Raw genomic sequence first — 22,640 nt, 5'->3', positions numbered from 1 at the left:
CAGAATACATTCAGTCCAGGCTAACACTAAGGAGAAGGGATAAGTGACTTTGGAAATTTTGTCCTGCACTGGTGACACAGTATACTATGAACCATATCAACACAGCCAGTAACTACAGTCCAGTTTCGTTTCAATCATCATCAGCTACAGACTAAACCACAGCTCATCACCCTACAGCCAGCAGAAACCATGAAGACCATTAGGCTGGTTCATGGCCCAGTCCTGCCTGATCGCACGTTCCTCTCCCCAAAGAGGGCACGTTAATCTGACCTAATGAACTGCTCTGCTGACAGCTGTCCATTCCTGCCTGGCTTCCTTCACAGCAAACTAGAAAGCACAAGGATGTTCTGGAGCAGTCTCAGTAAACATGACAACATAAGCAAGCATCGGACCTATCCTGTATGTAGAGCTGGTCCAGCAGCCATGGGCCATGACTTGAGGCCCTTGACTGGGGACTAGAATAGGAGCAAGTCAACAAATAGATTGGTTAACTCAGATTTAAGCTGATTTGTTTCATTTTACATTGAAATGAGCTAGCAGAGATGATATGGCCATGTACTGTCTTTTGTACAGCAATCTAATTACATATAATGCAAGAAGCACAGAAAACAATTCTACATTTTTGGGGAAGGGGAAAAGATAGAGATAAGCAGAACAGGCTATAGTCTAAGACAACTTTTGCCAGAATGAACAAGGTGGGTGACTTTTTTTTTTTTTTTGTATGTTTGCTTGTTTTTTTTTCTCCTGTTTTACTCTAGTATGTTAAATGCATTTACACGGTTTGCTGACTTGCATCATCTTGCAAGTGTATCTCTAACTACAGACCTTCAGAAGGAATTAAAACATTTTTCTGAATACTTTGAGAATCCTTTTGTCATCCTCCCACCCCCAAAAAACCTTCTTGGGTTACCATTTTTTTCTGAAGAACTTCCTTCTTAGGAAAACTTACATATTTTGTATTGTTATTTATTGAACAGAGGTTGGGAACATTTTATCTCTACTGTTGGCTTGCTGGCTCTTTAGAAACGTTATTGCTGTCCATCCTTTGCAAGATAGATCCCCTGATCACCTATGATCTGGCATTTGTATTGCTCCAGACACATTTGTTTGTAGATCAGGGTTTCAGTTAAATTGGAGAAGTACTCAGCAAATCATTTATCTTCTAACCTGGGACCATAACATTTTACACAATACAGAGGTAATGTTGTGACAATAAAAACACCTGGTACACATGCATTTACACTTGCAGTGACAACATCAACTGAACAGAAATACTTCAAAGCATGGCTATTCCCTGCCTTTCCAGATGCATCAAAGCTGTTAAGTGATAACTACTTTAACTTAAAAAAAGTTTGTGGAAATGGACTGCAACTACCATGCACTTAAAAACAAGAGACATGTAGGTTTTACCTGTTATACTCTGATAAAGCCTGGGCAATTACAAGTCCCATTCCCTGCAAAAAGTGTTTAAAAAAAAAAAAAAAAAGTTTATATTACAAGTCTCAATGCAGGAAAACAAACACTGAACACAGACAGCAGTGCTGCACCCCCCCCAGTATTCCCTAGCATGCTACAAAGAATTTCCCCTGCAGCAGTTTGAGTTAATAAGACACACTGAGATAACTAACTAAATACATAAATAAAATCTAAAAAACGAGGCACCAAAATTTAAAGTTGAGTATCTAGTTAGGTAAATTCAGAGAAGAAAGTTTACTCTCTTTGGGCCTCCGGATATAGCTTACTCAGTCAAGAAGACTCAATAAAGCAGCAAGAACTTCAGAAGGAAGCTTGTGTCAGAGGAAGTGTATCCAAAGGTTCGAAACAAAGCCCATAAACACTAATGACATTGTCACTTCTCACAAACAGCCTCCTCTATTGCACAGCTACTGGTCATCCTTCTCTGTCAAGCTAATTTAATTTAATTTAATTCAAAATAGCTGTTCTTACCCTTTAGTTAGCGTGCAGTTTGCTTTTACTTCAAATCTAAAGGAAAGCTTTCAAGCCCACACCTCCCAGAGCTCATAGTGCACTGACACTTTTTATCTAGGTTTGAACACAAAAACATACAAAGTAGCTACAACGTAAAGTACCTTGCAGGACTCTTGATTTGGGTACAAGCTTCTAGTGAGCTGCAGTAATTGATGTGTGGACTTGTTAAAAAAAAAAAATCAGATAACGCAGCAGTGGAGAGATGTCCTTTGGCATGAGGTATCTCGTGCCGCTTTGGCAAGTGACAGCAAGTAACACAGATAGCTGACAAAAGCCTAATAGACCAACCTTAGCACGTTCCTTGCTACCTAGCCTTTTAACAATCTCCACCGTTTAACTGAAGATCAAACTGTCCAAATCAGGAGCTACTAAATCTATCACAAGAGTACAGTTAAGGCAGAAACCCACTAAACTTGTGTTCTTTACAGCAGTACTGCTCCCAGACCCTCTTTGCACCAGACACCACGACTGCATTTCTTAACACCATGTGTGGAAGAGCGTTCCCAGCAGCGCTGGGTAATCAAGTCAAATACTCACGTTGAGCGTGGCCTCATCATCTACGATAGAGAGCTTCACAATGTAAGGATTCACTGACTGCTCAGCAGCAGGGGAGAAAGAAGAAAGAAAAATGGTTTTAAGTTTAGTCTTTATGAGGAAAATAAACAAACAAACAAAATATTTATCGTCCAAAGTTTACCCAGCCACCTGGGAAGATTTTCTCTCCTGTCCCACAAAGCAGAATGCACACAAAGCGACAGTAGTCACATCACATGAAGGCTGTTATGCTCAGGACAACTCTTCACTTGCTCAGCCAGGCAAATTGCTGATTTTATTCAGATGGAGATGGGGAAGCGATGGAGTTCCTGTTCCTTTGCTAGCTGGACTGTCAGTCTTGGAAGTGGAACAGCTGTCCTGACAGCATGTTATCAGTGACACACACACTGTTATGCAGCAAGCACAAGCAGTGAAGCTGGGACTCGACATAAGTGTTCTGAGATCTCTCTTCTGCAACACCTCACAAAGATTGCTTAAAGGAAGGAGGGCTCAGGAAGGCATGACAATATTACAGGCTCATCTGCTGCAGGGTTAGAGCTCAACTCCTAACAGTTACCACCACTGAGAGCCAGAAGTCTCTCATGAATACAAATTCTTTGAACTAACCTGAACAAAGCACACAGGCACCATCTATAAAGATAAGTCCTAACAATTTAGGAAGCATTTTAGATTAGCAATGTATATTTGTTTTTAATTTGTTTACAAGTGTCAGTGCAAAACAAGGTTGGTTTGGACAGAGAAGAAAAAGTTCCACCTGTGCAGTAAGCCCAAAGTGGATGGGAAGAATAAAGCAAAAAAAAAAAAAAACTATCAGATAATGCCTAGCAAGTTACACAGTTACCTGTTTTGCCCAAGGTTTAACAGCAGGTTAAAAATCAGGCTGATCAGAAAACACTCTTGCTATTGTTGTGTTGTTTGGGAGAATCGATTTTCTCTTTGGTCCAAGGAAAAAACTGATCAGAACATACCAAAGCTCAACTAGTCGGTCAGCCTGCCTCCAGCAGCACTATCTGCTGTCACAGAAAATGACACAGAGCCCATCCGTGCGTGAAGCATGCAAAGAGATTTCCCTGAGGCTGGAAGGGAGGTTCCTATTGAGAAACATACATGCTCCTTTCTGTGCAACCGTTCTCCCCTTCAGAAATTTAGTCTGTCAACAAAGAAGTAAGCTTTAAATGTATCTATATTTAACTACAATTTTTTGAAAGAATGAAGTTAAAGCTTAGTTTGTTTAATTTCAGTCATTCTCTTGCTCTCATTATACCACGATAAGAAACTCAGGCCATGTCTCCATACCACAGCTCACACGCAGGAGGCTGCTCAACCTGTGATTTGTGACCAATAAAAGTTATGAGGTTTTTGCATGCAATGGGCAGTGGCCCTAATGCCACTAATGCTGAATTAGGGGCAACAGAGTTATCCAAATTCCCAGCTAAGCAAGCTGGTCCATATCAAGAGGCTGCCCTGAGACCTAAACATACGTTCCATCCCATCACAGAAAGGACAGGGAACAGGTTCCTTGTCATCTCCAGCTTATGAACAACTCTTCAGGCTCCCGTTGCCCTTAACTCTCCAAGATGTATGCTACATGTCTCCTGCCTCTCGGCAGCAAGAACATAAAAGTGATTGGCAAATAGAGTCAAGAAGTCAGCCTTGCTTGCTGTGGATTTCTGCCTTCTTCCTTTTCAGCTGGAACTCCCAAAACTGCAGAAGGCTCCTTCATGTTTTCTGTCTGAAAATTTCCATTCCTTTGATACACTCCATGCCTCCTCTGGGCTTCCCTAACTCCTTCAGCAGCAAGCAGATGACTAACAGATGCAATCTACACACAGCATTGCTCTGTACAGGTCAAGGCAGTTTTTAGTGCCTTTCCATTGCAAGTCTGTACCAGCATAATGAGAATATTTCCTGGGCTGCCCAGAGGGAGCACAACTTGCTCCTGCTACTCCTTCAGAGCCAACAGTTGTGAACAGTTGCTTCCTGTGAGCATTAGTCTGCACATCTGTGATGAACTTCAGTAGCCTACAAGTTGTACAGGCACCACTCGGGCCTCCCCATATTCCTTGCCTGCTTCCCTCTTCCAATCCTGTTATCTCGGTCTCCTTAGTTTTCATCTCCCTGGGAATTACAGCAAAATTTTTGGAAGTCTAAATTACACCTGCCACTCCACGATATGCACAAACATGCAATAGCCTTGAAGCGTGGCTAGTAAGCACTTTGAAAACTCAAGAGCGCATCAATTAAGTGGCGACACAAACTTAGAAATAACTTCTGCCACCAACTCCCTCCAGAAAGAGCAAAAAGGTGATTCTCAGCTCTTTGAAGAACACACGCTATAGCATTAAGGTCTTCTTTTCAGAAGTTCAACTTCAACTGGGAATATTCAACTGGGAATACTCAAGTTGTCCTCTATGAACATTGTTATGTATCAGCAACCTCAAAGAAATGAAAGTGGAAGCTGGGAAGAGATCATTACCAAGTAATTTCTAAAAAACAAGCCAATTAACACCAGATCAGAAATGTAATCCCCAGGTGAGACATATTATGTGAAGTTGAGAGGTGTATGTAGAAGCACACAGATCTGATAGAGGGAGTGAGACCTTCCCCATGACCCTAAGTGGAACAAAGCTCTGGAAACAAACCTATGGAAAACAAATCTTTGGTAAGAAAAAGAAAGCAGAAAAAAAAAAAACAAACATATATAATCCCTAGTTAGATGCTTAACTTCACATCTGTAACAAATGAAGACCAGAGTCCACTTGATTATCCCTCACAAGACTTTTCCCCTGAACGCTCATTAGGGATGATTCAGCAGCTTTGCTGCCAGCCCTGATGAGGCCATCTTCTCTGCAGACAGGCCATCTTGCAGGGAATTAGAGCTTGAATAATGACTCTTTTTGTTAAAGAGATTCGTGGAAAATAATTTGACTTCTGAGAGAACTAAAAAAAAAATAATAATAATCCAACTCTTCAGTGTTTTTAAGTCTCTTCAGCACCTGCGGCTAACTATATCAAGGCACAAAAGTGTGTGTAATTGAATGTGAAGAGCCATTGGATATACTATATGCAGCCAAATAAATACACAAAGAAGGAGGAGAAAAAAAAAAAAAAAAAAGCATTTTGACTAATTTCTTTCAGTTCTGCCTAGCAAGAGATGCAACGAGCAATTCTACTAGGCTGAACGTGAGGCAAAGAAGTTTTCTCCTAAATGTTATTGATGAATCTATTTAAAACCCACTGCCTGATTTTATGCTTTAATGTCTAGCAGCCACCCCTTAAGATGTTGAGAAAAGGACACAGTAAACACTCTTCATTGCAGTGTTTCCTCTGTTTGTCAGCCTTTTGATTAGTTAGTTTCACAATTTCCCAATGTAGTCAAATATTTAGTTAACCTTTTATGGTTCTCTCACATAGCATCACCATAAAAGTATTTTTAAAGAAATGAGGAATAGGATCATAAAACCATGAAATATAGCTGAAAAAATAAGTGTATACTTCTAACAACTTTTGAGAATGATTAGGTTTCAGATCAATGACATCTTTTTAAAAGTACCATGTAAGGACACATAAATCATTTTACTCCTAGAATAGAAGTTACTGAGCAAACCAAGATCATAGCTACACTGGCGACAGAAGTACAGATGATATTCCACAGGAAATTTAAAGGGAGAATAGAAAATTCACATCCCAAAAATATGAAAGAACATTCTCATGTAAAACGCACCGGTATTCACATTAAGGATAGAAACAAAATCACAAACAAATAATGAATTTCCAGACTAATTAGATCTGCTTAAGCAGTTGGGACCACAATTTAGCACCAATGAAGTTCAGAACAAAAAATAAATAAAAAATCTATCAACAGCAGCACAGTTAACAGAACTCCAAAGGATTTGAGGCATGAAAGTCTGCCACAATACACTGACAACCAGACAACCACCAAACTGACTTTAAAGGCTATGACTGCCTTACAAAGATACTGTAGCTCTGTGCTGATGCCCTGATAAATGTTGCTGTGTGTACTGCTAAAAACTGTCCTGTAAGCTTTTTTAATAAGCTCAAGGACAGTATTAAGTAACAGAGAGATGTTTCTGCTACCCAGTAGAATGCTTACCTCATACTTTCTGTAGTTGACCAGCAAGGCAAGAAGGACAACAGCATCATAGCCATGTTCCCTCCGACTAAGTGGGCTGGACAGGATCTGAAATAAAGAAAGAATCACATTATTAGCTTCAGGCTTGTTTCAGGAAGCTTGAGGTGACTTCCGAGACCACACATGGTAGTGAAATGTATGTACAAAAGCAAACTATACCCTGACTGAAAGGGGATATCCACAACTTAGGGAGTGTCAGTGCTTCCAAGAAACAGAGGAACTTATCATACAGAGGATGTACACAGGCTTTCTGGGCATAATGGGCAAACATATTTCTCAACACCACTGGACAGCATCGCCAATATTTTCTGTTTCCCCAAACCCAGTTCCAAATAAAAAAAAAAAAAAAAAAAGTATAATTCATCAAAGAGCAGAAAAAAAAAAAAAAAACAATATATCGAGACTGCCTTTTGAAAGAAATTCCTCTGATAAAGGAATCTTCTATGAAACTGGCCTACAAATCCATTCAGCTTCTATCTAAGGACAAATGTCTCAAGTGAAAATACCTTAAATACTCAGTAGTGACTAAAAACAGCAGACTGGAGTAAGGAGGAGACAGCATTAAAAAAAAACAGAAACTGTGACTGAGCTATGAATGGAAGCACCATACACTGCCAGTTAGCTATGCTGCACTGAAAAGGCTGAAAAGCAAACGTAAGACTGAAAGCTCTCACTATGTAAAAAGAACCCCTGCAGCTGAAGGAAAAAAACCTTACCTGTAAAATAGCTTCGAATATGCTGTTAATCATCACATACTCCAGGATGGTGTTCTGGCTAATGTTATCTGTCACCTAAGTACAAACACAAGTTAAAATCTCACCCAAAGCCTCCCATGATGCTCTAGCTGCCTCTGGCACACACTGCGAACACAAGAATTATACTACCAGATGGACCATTTATTCATAATCTCTCACTTAGTCAGCAAGTCAAGGGTGGGACTAGCACTAGAGCTAGACGTGAAGTAAGGGAAATCTGTCCTGTTTTCTACTTCCACCCTCTCTGGCAAAAGCATGAGCCATGTACTAAGAAGCTCTCCATTTCTTCTGCAGATTGACATTTTACACAGCTGCATGACAACACTACCAGCAGCTGAAGCAGCCTGCTACACAGGAGGCAGAGGATGAAAAAGCAGGGTTCATATGCTTGACTAAGCAGTTTTCCATCACACACAGCAGCAGAGATGTCCACACACATCCAACCATCTCTTATCACAACCAAGATAGTTTGTGGTTGACCATCTCCAAGAGATACTGAACAACCCTTTTATCCAACTCATTCTTCTCATCCTCGCTACTCATCTACTCCACATTTCCTGTCTTTCCTCAGCCCCTCTAGTCAGCTCCCTTTCAGTTTATCTGAGACTTCTAATTATCTTTTTCCCTAAAAAAAATTAACATGAATCCAATTGATGCTTTCTACCATGTCTCTCCCCTTTTGCCCCAGTTGGCACCTATCTCATGAGGTAGAAACAGTCTGCCGGTCTGTATTGGTGTTGTGGTTGAACTTTGAAGCTTATTCTGGGCTGTCCTTTCTTCCCCCCTCCTAAGCTTCACACAGTAGCATTCTGCTCAAGTTTTGAGCTAGTTCCATCCCTCAAAATGTGACACATATGAGATTTTAAGTTATTATACAGCTGGTATTTATTTACCGTCACCAAGCAGAGAAGCAGCTTCAGACACAAGCTTTTGAGGCTTTCAGAACCTTCTGCACAAAGGAGCGAGTCTAAGCTCTCCATCAGATTCTAAAGAAGGACAATAACATAATTTAAGTATTATTTTTAGGTTATTTGAAATATTTCCTATAAAAGGACAGAGATTCAAAAGCACCAACACAAAACCATGTTATTCCAGAATCAGTAATTGAGCCATTACTACAGCTATATACCACAGATTGTATTCACACCATCGGTTCTCAATACTGCTTTGTGTTAACTACATTTTAATGACTACAGGCATACCATCATGATCCAAGAGCTTTCTCTAGATGCATGAGAGGTTTTTATATACATGTAATAACAGATTTTATTTGCGAAGTAAACCTGATCTCTACAAATACAATCTTAGTTTTTGTTTACAAGCCAGTAATATCATTGATTGCTTTTTTTCCGGCCTTTTTATCTTCGATGTTCCCCTATTTTCCTTATAAGCTCTGAGAGAATTTGGTGAAAAGTACACCTCCAATTTAATAGTACGTACATTAATTATTATTCAAAAAAGATACTATATGGCTGATAGGTATTCACAATTAATTGCTTTCCAAATACTAAATTACAGGTAATACACTAATTCTCAAAGGGAAAAAAAAGTAGTTCTAATATGCAAATAACTACTTAATACTTTCCCCAAGCACTACTACTTTTCATAGAGAGATTAAAAACTATTACTTTCTGCAGCGAGATGAAAGACAGAACAAGTTTTATCACCAATTCCTTTGTCATTTCTCAAAACTCAGCAGCTTTACAATGAAGAACATCAAATAAGTTTATAATGGTATATGGGCTGATGGAAATGTGAGCACAAAGGACGTTACTATTAGCTAAAAGTTAAGTGCAAGCTATGAGGTTCAATACGAGGTGGTAATGGCCTGTGACAGCCTTTCCTGGCCTAAAGATTTCTTAACCAGAATGAATGCACACCAGGGAATTAAAGGAAAAGAAGGTAAGAGCTCTATTAATGAAAAACATCAGGATTTCACACGTCTTTGGGCCACTAACAAGTCAAGAACTTCAGGACAGCTATGTTTAATCAGTGGCTGAAATATTTACCCAAAAAGGTGTATCTTGATAAACACACCTGTCTACAAAACACTGCCCCTGCAACAGGGCTGCTGTGCAAGCTGTTCTGTACATTGGCAAGGCCTCACCTTCATACAAAGCTCTGCCTTATCAAAACCCACAAGCATGTTGATGATGTCAAACCCTGAAGTGGACTTGTTCTTCTGATGGACACCCCGAATCAACGCACACAAAGTCTGCAAAGGGAAAATTCAGAGGATAAAATGTAAGGCAATGCCTACAAATCCACAGCAAAACCTGCCCTAAAACCCTCCCAGAACACTAGCAAAACACAGATATTTATATGAATACCACCAGCACAGAAGCCGTATCATTTGACTGATCTCCACTATCTCTGCTGTTTCTAAAGAGCATAACCTGGATGTTGACCTCTCAAAAGAGAAGAATGTATTTGTCCACATTTTTCCTGTCCATGCCTCCTACAGGTGACTTCCCAAACCTGAAATTGATATCCCATATTCCTGCAGCTGAGAGAAGCTGGGTCAAATGCATTCAAACAATTAAGCTGGAAACTAATAACGTCAAGTGTCAAAACTATGGAAGCTGTCTCCCATACAAGACAAGTGTTGGTAAGGCACAACCTGCAGGAAAGCAGCTTCAAGTTTTGGGTGATGATCCTTCACAGCTTCCAACAAGGATCTGTCCAGCAGGGACTGTCCCCTGTACAAATTTGACACCAGCTTCCCCACTGCTTTATTTCATTTTTGACTCATGAGGAAATTCAAAAAGGAGTCCAAAATGGAGGTGAACAGGAGAAAGGAGAAGACTGACAAAACTACACACAGTATTCTTGAGCCCTCAAACTGAGCCTGTAGCATGAACAAGCCCCTCCCATCCCTCCATTGCAGGATCCACTTCATCCTGCAACACCAGACCCACCTGAATTTTCAAGCTACTATTTCTCAAGCACTAAGGATAAATGTCTGTAACCTCCACCAACCAGAAGTTGAAACTGCTCTGTAGACATCAATTCTCACAACTAAAGAAACAAGAACAAGATGCTTGATACCAGCAGCAAGCATTTTGTCTCCTCAGAAGCAGGTGAGAGCACTCCCTGTCTCTCAGCTGTGGTACCTGTAGTGCATTGACCACTCTGATCGGGTGCTCCTCACCCAGTGCCTGGATGCAGTGCTGAAACAAGCAGTTGATGTTATCTTTTATCTTCATCAGCTCTTCCCCATCCAGAGCCTCCAGCTTGCCTTCCAGATATTCCAGGTTGACCTGTCAGGTTAAGAAGAATATTTGTGCATGTTACACAACTGCTGACACCTCAGAAAAGCAAGTCCTCGCGCTGACAGTCTGCCACCTCCTAGGCAGAACAGCAGCACCAAAGCAGAGGACGTTCAGCTCCTGTTACCTTCATGAGAAACAGCTCCTCCCAAAACCTAGGGTTGTTCTTACTCGGGTCCTCTGTCTGAAAGAGAAAGGAATAGCCATGAGAACAAACAAGAAATTATTCAGGCAGAATTTAATCGAAATCGCTATCACAAGTAGGTCAGTTGGGATCATCCCACTGGATGACCAAGTGGTCTCATACTACAGAGTACTGTCTACAAAGATCCCCAGAAGCAGAACAGCAAACAAAAGCAGTTCTCAATTGAGATGCCTCTGTATATTTTCTGGATTCTTTTTTGAGAAACATTTGAAAAGCCATGATATCTTGTAGATCACAAATGGTCCTGACAGACATCAGGATAAGGTGACATTAAGGCAGAGAGCTCTGCATGCTAGCAGGAGAGCCTGAAGCGTGCATGGCTATGCTGTGCAACCCTTACCTTGGGAAAAAAAGTCGACCATGCAGAGTCCTCAGCACAAACTACACCAAGAAAACATCACAAACCTGAGAAAGAAGAGGTGCCCAAGTCCTTACCGTGAAAACCTCATCGTACATCAACACGACTTTCTCCTTCAATGGCTTCTTGGAGGCTGAAGATTTCCGGAGCAGTCCGCCTTTCTTCTCTGTTTGGGCCATGTTGCATACCCTGAAGGAAAGAATCAACAAAAAATGACTAGGGAACCTTGAACTTTCCTTCAAGGCATATCTGGACTGCCATAGCCACAGAAGACTTCACTACGCGGAGGTACTAAGACTCTCAGAAGCTGCAAATAGGGGCTTTAATAACTATACCAGATAAGAAATCAGACCAAAGGTCCTCTCCAAATCCTCTAACCTATTTCAAACAAATATGCAAGAGTTCACCCACAGGCAGACACAAAATAAGCAGCTTACGGATCAGTTTTCTTAATTCTTCTCTGCCAGAAACTGATTCATGATCAGAACTACTTTACATCTAAAAGGTATATTTAAAAAAAAATATCACTGCACACACTGTGATGGTTGCTATCAAACGGATATCCAGTCTTCCCTAAAGTTAGTCAAGCCTCAAGGACATCTTGCGATAAAAAGCTCCAGAAATGGTTTGAAAAAAAGTCTTCTCTTTTATCTGTTTAATGTGCTACCTGCCAAAGTACTTCTAGTTCTGCTCGTGCACTCCAATGCCACAACCAACACAAGGAAGCATTTGGCAGCAAAGCCTCCCTGAAGCACTCCTGCCACCCTTGCTCATCCCTACCTCTGCACTTTGGCATTCCCCAGCTGTGTCAGCTGCTCTGCAAATCAAAGCAGAAAAGAACCCCAAGAACCCTAGCCTCAAAAGCCCCACGTGTGGTTCGGGTTCTGGAGGAAGATGGAGGAACACAGGGGAGAAGCTTTGCAGGATTATTATTATTTTTTATTATTATTTTTAACCAGAACTTCCTGGTTCCTTTGACAACAAAGGGTTTTCTAGAAACACAGTCAAGGTTTACTATAATTAATTGATGCCTCATGCCTACTGATTATCTTATTTAATATATATATATATTAAATGATACATATATCATTGTTACAAAATCTGCTGTTGAAAAAGCAGCCTTAGCTGTTGTAGTCCTGAACAATCTGCACCAATCAAGCCATGTCAGGGGCTGACAGTCAGGACGTGTGACTTGCCACGTACTCTCAACGTCTCATGCTGCAAAGCACATCCCCACTCTGACCTTGCAAATATGCATTTATCTGCAATCTCAGAATTTTCTGGCAAGCACCAGAGATTTAGCAGTGTTCTATCCTCCTTTATCACTGCAGCACATCAGAGGTACTTAGCAGAAAGTGAACGCTGTGCCCTGGCGTATCCCCAAGCTCCAAACCTTTCTCCCAGACTTCCGAAGGTAATTACACACATGGCAGCAGCACACCTCAGGCAGAGGCTTGACTGATGTCATGCTCCAGAAAAACAGAGGCAGGCTCTCGTGGCAGCTGCACTCAGCCATGCTAAATTATGCATAGAAAGGTAAGTACACTGCAGCCTGCCTCTGAGACCCCTGAGCTTTCTGAGTTGGCAGCCATGGAGACAGCTTTGGATTTCGCCTCCACCCCAGACTGCCTGAACACCTTCAGTGACAATGGCATGCTCAGACCCACCTTTTTGTAAAAAAGCAGGTTCCAGAGAGCACTGAATGCCAGTTCCAGTTCTCTTCTGCATTCTTTCCTCTGCAGGCAGCTTTTGATTGTCCTAAGACTAAACTACATTCCCAACCAGGACTCTCGGGCTCCCAAAGCCTGCAACAGGTTATTCAGACATCCATCCCTTGAGCCATGAACTTCAGTCCCAAGTGGCACGAAAACATCTTTAAGGCTGGAAAAAAACTCTGCTGCTGCTGCAATAAAAAAAAGCCCTGCCCCAGCTGTGAAGGGCAGGAGGTTTGCCTGCCTGGCAAAGCAGTGGACAGAGAGCAGATCTCACACCTCAAGAGCTGAGATTGACATAAAACAGGGGAGAGGTGTTCTCTCTTCCACCTAGGATGGGAACGTGAACAGCCAGGTAGTTAAGGGCTAGTTTGTGTGCACACTAGGCTAAGAGTGAAACCAGCCCCAAAAACATGGCCAGAAGAATGCTTAGGACCTTCTGCACCATAACCTATGTAAATACAGAAATTGTATCCAGTTAAGATGGAGAAAAGGTCTAACAAGTCTAACAAAACAAAGAAGAAAACATTATTCAGTCATCCTGATAGCTTCTCTTTTACAGACTTTGCATTATTTTTAAACTGTCATGGGAAATGAGACATTAATTAGAAACATAATTGGAAACAGAGAGAAATCTATTAAAAACCAAATCAAGAGCAATGTCACTTTTAGCTTAGCAAGACAAATCTTACCCGAGATTGCACAAAACGATTTCTCAACTAGAATCGTAAGTTTCTGAATCACAAGCAGCCACCATCCCCAGCATACAAACACATCCATCAGCATGCTTCTAATTGAATTACAGCTAATGAATCCCAATGTCAAAACTAATAAACTAACTCAGAGTGCTTCTAGGTCAGCGTTCACATCCCAAATGTGTATGCTTACGGGAGGGGATCAATACACTCTGCCTGATCCCTGAACTTTGCAAACCGTATTTTAGCACATTTCCTACACTTCCAGAAAGATGGAGAAGTCTAAATCCCAGAAGACACAAACGTCTGATGCTGAAAGAGCACCAGAGGGCCCACACGATCACGTGAAAATTCTAGTCTGGGTCAAAATGGGACTTGGGATTCACATTCTCTCAACCAGAGCTGCACACAGCATACAGAGATGACTGCTGGAGGCAAGGATTAAATAACATTCTTGTTCATAACTTGCTGTTCTACAAATGAGCATATGGAGGAGCAAGGGGAGAAAAGGAAGAGCTGCCTTTCATGCCAACGCTTTATTAGGCTATGCTTGTTTCGTGACCTATGATGATCAGGCTGCACAAATGGCTTTTTCTTTTCACTCCATGCAATTACGTTCTCCAGATGTCAGAAAGACGGAAACAGGAAACTGCATTTTGTTAATGGGGACCTTGTAGACAGCTGCAGAAAACAGCAATCAACTGCACTAAACATTTACTAGTTGCAGAGGTGTCGAATTATCAGGGCATCGTGACAGTTTATGAAAACAGAGACGCTGAATATAGTTAAGAATTACCCTTTAAAACGTATCACGTTTCAAAGGCATCGGTGCAATTTCCACGTTTCAGGTTCAAATGGATAATTTATTCTGTCAATAGGTCAGTCCCATTAACACATGCTGCTAAGTGAATCCTGCTGCAGTCACCGACTGCACAGAGCTGTCCCTCAGGGCTGAGACGTACGCGCACGGGGGTTTCGGAACAGCGAGTACTGTGCTGTGCTGCAGAAGATCCAAGATGCTTCGTCTGGAGCTAACAGAAACCTTGACAGAGCACGAGTCTTGGCAGCTCCAAGGCAGGCAGAAAAAAAGCCGTGGCAGACAGAAGTTCAGGCAGACCTTTGGTCTATCTGTCATCAACCCCAGGATCAGCTGATCCAGGCAGGAACAAAGGAATGAGCACATCCGAGCATCTACCTCCCGTCCATTTCAGTCCAAAACTCATTCCAGAGATTCAAATCAAACATGTGACATTCAGATGAACACATCCCTGTCAGCTTTCAGTTAGAATATCCATGGAAGAAGAGGAAAAAAAAAGACATTTGGAGTCTGAAGTTCACTCAGACTCGTGCGGATTGAAAACTGCGGCTTCTCCGAATTGTAATTCAGCTCCCGTTCAGACTTATTGTTGTACAAATCTCATAACAACAAAAACACTACTGTAGAGAAAGGAACATTAACGTGCATCAACACTATAGTGAAAACAGGATCCAAAACTTGAAACTCCTGTAATCTTGCACACACACAGCCTGTCAACCCCTGTATTTTGCATTTAACAAACCTGAATGTTTTCAAAATTACACAACCCACAAACACAACCAAACCTGATTTTTTTTTTTTTCAGTCTATAACTCTCAAAAATATACTGTGACACTGCTAGGCTAAATAAAAACAAAACAAGCAGATGACAATAAATGGTATTTTCACATATTTAGTTGGCAAACCGTTTATTCTGTATCTGAAAAATGTAGTGCAAATGATGCAAGATATTATTTTGCTAATGCCAAAGTCAATATCAATCAATATTAATGAAGGCTCTGAGTAAGAGCTGAGATACTTTTCCTTTTAGAATCCAATCCCTTGACTTGCCACTGCTACTCAGACTGGACTACTTGTTTAAAGATTTCATGCTGGGTTAAGATTTCAAGCTGGCAGGATTTCAGGATGGTTACCACAACCAGCCCAACACCAACTGCACTCTTCTAGGACCCAGTGTGATCATGCTTTGTCTTTCTGGGTAGTTTGCTGGTATATCCCTTAAGTCAAAAGGATAGTTGTTCAAAAATTAGCTAAAGCATGCAAGAAGGCAGGAGATAAACTGCCTGAAGTTAGACCATGGCTTCTAAAGAAGCAGATTGTAATCCAAATGGTCATTCTACTCTTTGGTGAAATTCCAGGAAAAGCTTGCACTTAATCTATGTAATGAATCTGCAGAGTCAACGCTGGACCCAGGCACCAGGCAGTTAATTTCTAGCACTCATCCACCAGAGGAAACAACCAACAACCTGCCCCCTGCACACCAGCCTACCAATGCCAAAGCTTGGACAGTGCCTTGACCCAGCCCAAGCTCCAGCATTAAACCCCCAGGAGCCCCCTAGCAGCGCTCTGGGCAGAACCCCAGGGAAATCAGAGAGGAGAGGGACGCAGTGCGTTAGATTTTGTCATGGCTTAAGCAACCAACAACCAAATTCCTGCTACAAGCCCTTTTGCAGTTTATGCTCTGCCAACATGGGCAGTTACAGTTCATGCTACTTTTATATTTCATCTACTCTTTACAGCCTAATTTGTGTGTATTTGTAAACATTATTTGGTATCACTCACGGCACATAATCTTTGGATCAATCTGTCCGAAATTTCAGGTGCCTTCCTGTAATAATTAGCAAGAAATACATTCAGAGGATATGACACTGACAAAAAAACACATATACCCTACTTTTTCTTTGTAATGCCAAGCAACACAACCTCTAGCACAGTCTCAGCATATGCACTTTTACCAGCAAGCCCTTCCATCCTCTCAGAGCAGTGTGCTACGTGTTTCCACATAGCCCAATCTGCAGTTACACCACTGCTCGCCTATTTTCCACCCCTTGAAAAACAGGAAAAGCAGCTTCCTAACGCAGATACAGCCACAAACTTCCACTACACGAGCTTCAGCAACGATATGAAGAATAACGTCCAAGTTACGTTCTCAATACTTCATCCGTAATTGCCTTTCATTTCTACCCGTCCAGGTAAAGTAACACCCAATCCATCAACTTCGCACCACCAACCAGCTACGCTTCCTCCTATCAAGCCCATCTAGACAAGCGGCACACGCTCCACCTCCATCAGTTCAGACCTTTTTTCCCCAATTGATTTTTTCATTTCCCTGCAATTCCATTCCGTACTTCTAGCCCCAACCCTTCGCTCTCTTGTGTGAGGAAATCTCCTGGGGCTTCCACTTTTCAAGCCCTTCAGAACCCACCCCGCTTATTTCACCGTGAAATACTCCACACCACCTCTACGCCCACAGCTCGGGCCACCTGCAGATATATTCAGATATTCTCCTGACGAAAAACACCCTGCCTGACCCCTTCCCTGCCCTTTTCCCAGCTGTGAGGTGGGAAGAGCCGAGGAAATGGGAGGCAGCAAGGTGAGGGCGGCAGGACTGCAGAGAGGTGAGGCTGTGGAGACAGGGAGCACTAGCAGCACGAGCACTTTGGAGTAACACTGACGTGTATAAAGATGTTTATGGCTATAAGTGTATATATTTAAACACATATATGAAATGTGAAAGGAAAGAAAGGAGCCCAGGAAGGCAGAATACAGCCAGCCAGCCTTCTGGGGCTGACCGTTCCCCTCCTGAGGGCTGTCCCCACGGCAGGTGGTGTGGCGGTGGCGGCACACGAGTCCCCGCTGCCCCTTTGTACACGCCGACCGCCACCCACCCAACGTTACCCCGCTGGCTGCCGCGCCTCACGGGCTACCGGCAGAATTGCCCACAATTAAAACCCAGCGTTAGGGTGATTAAGGTGACGCTTTAATTAACAGAAACCCCAATTAACGCGTGTCCGCCCCCCGGAACTCCTGGCGCGGTCCCACCCCACGCAGGGCCCGCGGGCCCTCTGACAGGACGCGCGGCCCCCCCGCCCGTTATGGCCGTTAGGGCCGTTAGGGGGCGTGGCCTGCCCGGCCCCGCGCGCGCGGGGGGGGGGGCCCCGCGACCCCCTCCTCTCTCTCCCCCCCCCCCTCCCCGCCCCGCCGCTCACCTGCGGGCCCCGCCGCTCCCCTCCGCAGCGCGCAGGCGCCGCCCGCGCCACTGCGCATGCGCCACTGGGGCGCCCCCCGCGCCGCCGCGCGGTCCTAGCGCCGCCCGCACCGCGCGGGGCTCTACCGGGGAGCTGGGGAGGGAAGGGGGGGGGTGGGCAGCACCGGGAGCCCTCCCTGCCCGGTGATCCCGGCACGGCGCCGCCCGGTGTGGCACGGCACGGCACGGCACGGCTCTGCGCAGCACGGCACGGCTCGGAGCGGCGCCGGTGGGGAGCGGCTCCTCCCGGAAGCCCGCCGCCTCGTGATTGCGCAGCGCCGTGCTGTGCTGTGCTGTGCTGTGCTGTGCCACCGCCGGCACGGCCCCGGGACCGGCCCCGCCGCAGGTAGCGCCCGGTGGGTGGGAGGGAGGTGAGGGGGGTGCTGGGGAAACCGGGCGGAGGGGAGCCGCGGGGGGAGAAGGGAGCACCGGGGGGGGTCCCGAATAACCGGGAGGGGTCCCCGAGGAACCGGAGGGGGTCCCTAGGAACAGAGGGGGTCCCCGAGGGACCGGGGGGTGTCCCCCAGGAACCGGAGGGAGGTCCCGAATAACCGGAGGGGTCCCCGAGGAAACGGGGGGGTCCCCGAGGGACCGGGAGGGGTCCCCTAGGAACCGGAGGGAGGTCCCAAATAACAGGAGGGGTCCCCTAGGAACCGGAGGGAGGTCCCAAATAACCAGAGGGGTCCCCGAGGAACTGGAGGGTGTCCCCCAGGAACCGAAGGGGGCAACCGAGGAATCAGAGGGGTCCCCAAGTAACCGGAGAGGGGTCCCCGAGGAACCGGGGGGGGGTCCCCGAGGAACCGGAGAGGGTCCCCTAGGAACCAGGAAGAGTCCCTGAGGAACCAGGGGGGGTCCTCGAGTAACCAGAGGGGGTCCCCTAGGAACCAAAGGGTGTCCCCCAGGAACCGGGGGTGTCCCGCCAGGCTCCCCAGGATGAAGCGAGCGGGGCCGCTGCGGCGGGTGTCAGAGTGGAGCCGCGGTGGCGGGGGGCTGGCGGAGCTGCTGAGCCCCGGGGGGGAGCCCAGCCGTGTCGTGCCCAGCCCTGACAGCGGGCACCTGGTGCTGCAGCGGGGCGGCCGGCTGCTGGCCTTCCAGCGCCTCAGTGGCACGGGCACCGAGCTACGGAGGAGCTGGGAGCCGCCACCGAGCCGGGAGGCACCGGTGGGGCTGCTGTTCCCGCACAGCCCGCGGGCAGCGGGCGGCTGGGTGCTGGCCGTGGTGTGGGAGCGTGGCCGCACCGAGCTGTGGCGCTTGGCAGCGGGCTGGCAGCCGCTGCGGGCTCTAGAGCTCTGCCAGGGCGGCCGGGCGCGGGTGGCGGCCGTGTGCTGCCAGGGCGAGCGGCTGGTGTGGTGCGAGGAGAGGCCCCCCTCGGACGTGCACCCGGACGCCGGTAAGGGCGCCTTCAGGTTCTGCGTCTGCGCCCGGGCGCTGGAGGTGGAGGAGCAAGGCGTGAGGCTCGGCCCCGTCAGCATCGTCCTGCACAACAGCCCCGAGTACCGCGTCCTGGCGGCCCCGCGGCACGTCTTCATGCTGCCCGCCTCCCCCGGTGGCACCGCCGCCGCCAAGTTCCTCCTCGTCTGGCACCCCGAGGAGGCCAGGCTCACCCTCGCGGCCCCCTCGGCGGGTGTTGTGCGCAGCAAGGTGCTGCAGGCCAGCAGCGAGTCGGACTTCAGGAAGCTGCTGCTCAGCTCCGTGGGCCTCCTCTCGGCGCTGGCACCCCTGGACGTTCACAGCTGCACCGTGTCTGACCGCGGGGCTCTGCTGCTGGTGAGCACCGAGGGCGCTGTCAGCATGGTAGAGGCAGACGGGACACAGAGACACGTCTTCGATCTGGAAGGGCCCCCCCTGGCTCAGGAAAATACTGTGCAGCTGAAAACTTTTGGCAGCACCCTGGCTTGCATGGTGGCCGGGGTGCTGTACCTCGTCGACCTGAACAGCGGGAGGCTCATCGAAAAGAAAATCCTCAACATGAAAGAGGTGCATTTCCTGGAGTCCCCAGGAGAGGAGGACAGCATCCAGCTCCTCACGCAAACGGGCATCTACAGCCTTGGCTTCTCCAGCCCCGAGGACAGCAGCAGGGCCGAGCCGTGCCTGGTGGAGATGGTGTTCGAGGAGGCCTGCCGGTACTACCAGAGGAGGAGCCTCAGCAGCTCCAAGCTGACGGTGGAGAAGCTGAAGAAGGGCGGCGCGTTCCAGGCCCCCGTGGCTCTCGCTGCCATCCTGCAGCACAGCCTCCACCAGAAGCAGAAACCAGCCCGAGGCCTGCAGGACACTTACGCCAAGCTGCTGAGCACAATGAGCCTCGAGCTGCAGAGCTACCTGAGCCTGGAGCTCCTCAAGAGCTGCGTGGTGGCTGCCCCGGAGAGTGAGGTGGAGAGTTACTGCGAGGAACTGGTGGAGCAGGAGGTCAGCCGCGTGCTGCACTCCGACATAGACAAGGACAACTTGGCCTACCTGAACTCAGTCTTTGCCTCCTTCCCCAAGGCTGCCTGGAAGGCCACGAGGAGCTGCCTGCAGCTGCAGCAGAACGGGGACGGCCTCGTGGTGGCCAGGGCCACCCCGGAGGTGTGGAAGAAGGTGCTGGGGGGACCGCAGCAGCAGGAGGAGGTGGGCCAGAACGGCGTGGTGCCGCTCTTCGAGCTCATCTGCGCCTCCTTCCTGAGGTTCAAACCCAAGTGGCTGCCCGGTTTCGTGGAGCAGACCCAGCAGTACGTCGGCCTCTCCTGGGCGTACAGCAGCAAGGAGGGCCCGGAGGGCCGGGTGCCACTGTACAAGAGAGCTTTGGGGGTGCTGGCCAGGAAAAGCAAGCGCAGCGAGGTGGACGATGAGATGGAGCTCGAACTGCTGCTCTGCAGCCAGCGGCCGAAGGCCGTGCTGCAGGCTCTGCACCTTCTCATCCGCCTGAAGCGGTGGCAGCGGGTGGTGGAGGTGGCGGAGAAGTTCTCCAAGCTCAGTCCCTTGCTGAACAAGGAGATTTTCACCACGCTGCTGGCAGAGTTCGCCCAGCACCGCGAGCTGGACCCTTACGTGGACACGCTGTGGCCGCTGTGCCCCGCTGAGCTCACCGCCTCGGACATCCTCACCGTGGTCCTGCAGCACCTCCCTCGCACCCAGGGGGACCCGGTGCCCTTCTCGAGCGAGGGGAACCAGCTGACTGTGGGCTTGCTCAAGCCGCTGCTGCAAAGGGTTGTGCAGCGTCCCTGCGTGCAGCACGAGATGTACTCGGATGCCTTGCAGAGCCCCACGTTCCCCCCTCCCGCCCCACCCCGAGAGCACAAGAACCCCCAAAAAGCAGCGGGCGGTGATGCTCCTCAGCCACCCGTGGCAAGGACTTCCTCTCCCTCGGCGCTGGCACAGGGTGACACGGTGTGAAGGGGGGAAGCATGACGGAGTCTCGACCCTTGGGTGCACGAGAAGGGGAAAGCCACATCCTCCCCTGGAAACCCTGCCCTGCCTGGCAGCGGGAAGCCTGCTCCTGTTTGAAGCCTGCTCCTGTTTGAAGCCTCCCTGCAGCAGCAGCTCAAAGACCCCTTCGGGGGGCTGCAGCTGGGGTGTCCCACCTGAGAGCAGGGCAGGCTTTCTGGTTGTTTATTGCAAGTGCAATTTGTGCCCCGGTAGAGGAGCAAATGCCAGGCGCGTTTGCAGATGAAAGCACTGGCTGCACTACGGGACTGCAGGACCGCTCCCTGCCCAAAGCACTTTGTTTTCGGTTTGCTTGGCTCCTTTATAACTTCACCTCTACCCTTCTGATCCCCGGGAGCGGTGGCGGAGAGGCACACGGGGACATGCACAGTCCTCCCAGCCCATTCTCTGCTCGGGAGGCTGGGTGATGCCTCCGGGCTCTGCCAGTGAGGATCCTTGCACGTTTCCTGCAGCGGGGCGCTGAGCCCTGCTGCCCCGGGCTGGGCGAGATGCTGAATGCCAGCGTGGTGCAGCTCCGTCATACTGGGCAGCCCAGCACGTGCACTGGCAGCTGCGGCGCTCCCTGTGCTGTCTCGCTGCAATTCCTCTGGGATCAATCCTGTCGCTGCGACTGATTGCAGCTACTTAGCTGAAGAGAGCAGCCTAATTCCCTTATCTCGCCATCCCAGCCGGCACCCAAACTCTCTCTTCTGAGCTGAGAAGCTGGCAGCAGCCCGGGCGAGCTTGGGGCTGGCCCTGCCTCTCCCTTTCCTTTGTGGAAGCCTAGATTATGCTGCAGGACGCCAGGGCCCTCTGTTCCCATCTCTCCTACCTTTGCCCTTTGCACACAAAGGGGCTTTGTCAGGGCTGTCTGGCTCATCTTGTGCCTCTGTTTGCAAAGTCAGTGTAACTTGAGAGCGCTCGTGCAGGAAGAGCCCAGCTTCCAGCCTCTCCGAGGTGCTCGGGAGAGAGACCCCAGCCGTGGCTCCCCCTCTGCGTGGGGGCTGTGGGGTGGGGTACGGTGTGGCCAGGGGGGCACCTCGTGCCTTGCTGGGATCGGGGGGACGGGGGGAAGTCCATCTGCATTAGTCCTCCTCCTGAGGCTGGGGCTGAGCACAGAAGGCAGGTTCATTTTAAAAATAAAAGGTTCCCAAAGCAGTGCTGGGCCGGTGGTGGATGTTGTGAGGCTGCTCCCTGTTTTGTTTCGCTTTTGCCAAGCTCAACTCACGGCAGCACTGCCCAGTGCAGCTCCCTGCCGGTTAATGCTGTGCCCAGGCGGGTTTGAAGAAGGGAGGAGTTTTTCTCAAGACCTACAACGTGTCCCTTCGCTGCTTTTCCAGCTGGCAGCACCATGCTGGCCGCAGCACCTTGTGCTCCCAGCGCAGACCTGCCTTTAGAGGGATCCTGGCCTGTGCAAACGCTGGGAGGATGTGCCAGTTCCTCCCCCAGACAGCCACCCTGCTGCAGAAAGTCCCTGCGGTGG

At 47.7% G+C, this 22,640-nt stretch overlaps 2 protein-coding genes across 3 annotated transcripts in view; one reads left to right on the top strand and one right to left on the bottom strand.

Annotated features, from left to right (window-relative positions):
- The window catches only part of ARMH3 (armadillo like helical domain containing 3), a 119,176-nt gene extending 101,441 nt beyond the window's left edge, over window positions 1-17,735 (bottom strand). The window contains exons 1-10 of one of the 2 annotated variants that reach the window (XM_032190870.1): window positions 17,718-17,735; window positions 11,362-11,473; window positions 10,849-10,905; window positions 10,566-10,712; window positions 9,560-9,667; window positions 8,346-8,438; window positions 7,414-7,488; window positions 6,659-6,745; window positions 2,527-2,583; window positions 1,411-1,454 (exon numbers count right to left, since the gene is read on the bottom strand). In XM_032190870.1, coding sequence (XP_032046761.1) covers window positions 1,411-1,454; window positions 2,527-2,583; window positions 6,659-6,745; window positions 7,414-7,488; window positions 8,346-8,438; window positions 9,560-9,667; window positions 10,566-10,712; window positions 10,849-10,905; window positions 11,362-11,463 — 770 coding nt within the window. In that variant the 5' untranslated portion in view covers window positions 11,464-11,473; window positions 17,718-17,735. Of the gene's footprint in view, window positions 1-1,410; window positions 1,455-2,526; window positions 2,584-6,658; window positions 6,746-7,413; window positions 7,489-8,345; window positions 8,439-9,559; window positions 9,668-10,565; window positions 10,713-10,848; window positions 10,906-11,361; window positions 11,474-17,717 lie in introns of those variants that run through there. The other variant, XM_032190871.1, reaches the window with a different exon arrangement.
- Window positions 17,736-18,205: 470 nt separating this feature from the next.
- Window positions 18,206-22,145, top strand: HPS6 (HPS6 biogenesis of lysosomal organelles complex 2 subunit 3). Its single transcript, XM_032190868.1, has 2 exons — window positions 18,206-18,521; window positions 18,625-22,145. The coding sequence occupies exon 2, from the start codon at window positions 18,689-18,691 to the stop codon at window positions 21,125-21,127; it is 2,439 nt and encodes an 812-aa protein (XP_032046759.1). The 5' UTR covers window positions 18,206-18,521; window positions 18,625-18,688; the 3' UTR covers window positions 21,128-22,145.
- The last annotated feature ends 495 nt before the right edge of the window (window positions 22,146-22,640 follow it).

Source organism: Aythya fuligula, chromosome 7 (genome assembly GCF_009819795.1).
Source record: "Aythya fuligula isolate bAytFul2 chromosome 7, bAytFul2.pri, whole genome shotgun sequence".
Lineage (NCBI taxonomy): Eukaryota > Metazoa > Chordata > Aves > Anseriformes > Anatidae > Aythya > Aythya fuligula.
The sequence above is the reverse complement of the archived record's forward strand: the minus strand, read 5'-3'. Positions and strand labels throughout refer to the sequence as shown.

What these genes read in the sequence shown, in the direction of transcription:
- HPS6 (XM_032190868.1), top strand. Translation starts at nt 18,689, where the DNA reads ATGAAGCGAGCGGGGCCGCTGCGGCGGGTGTCAGAGTGGAGCCGCGGT.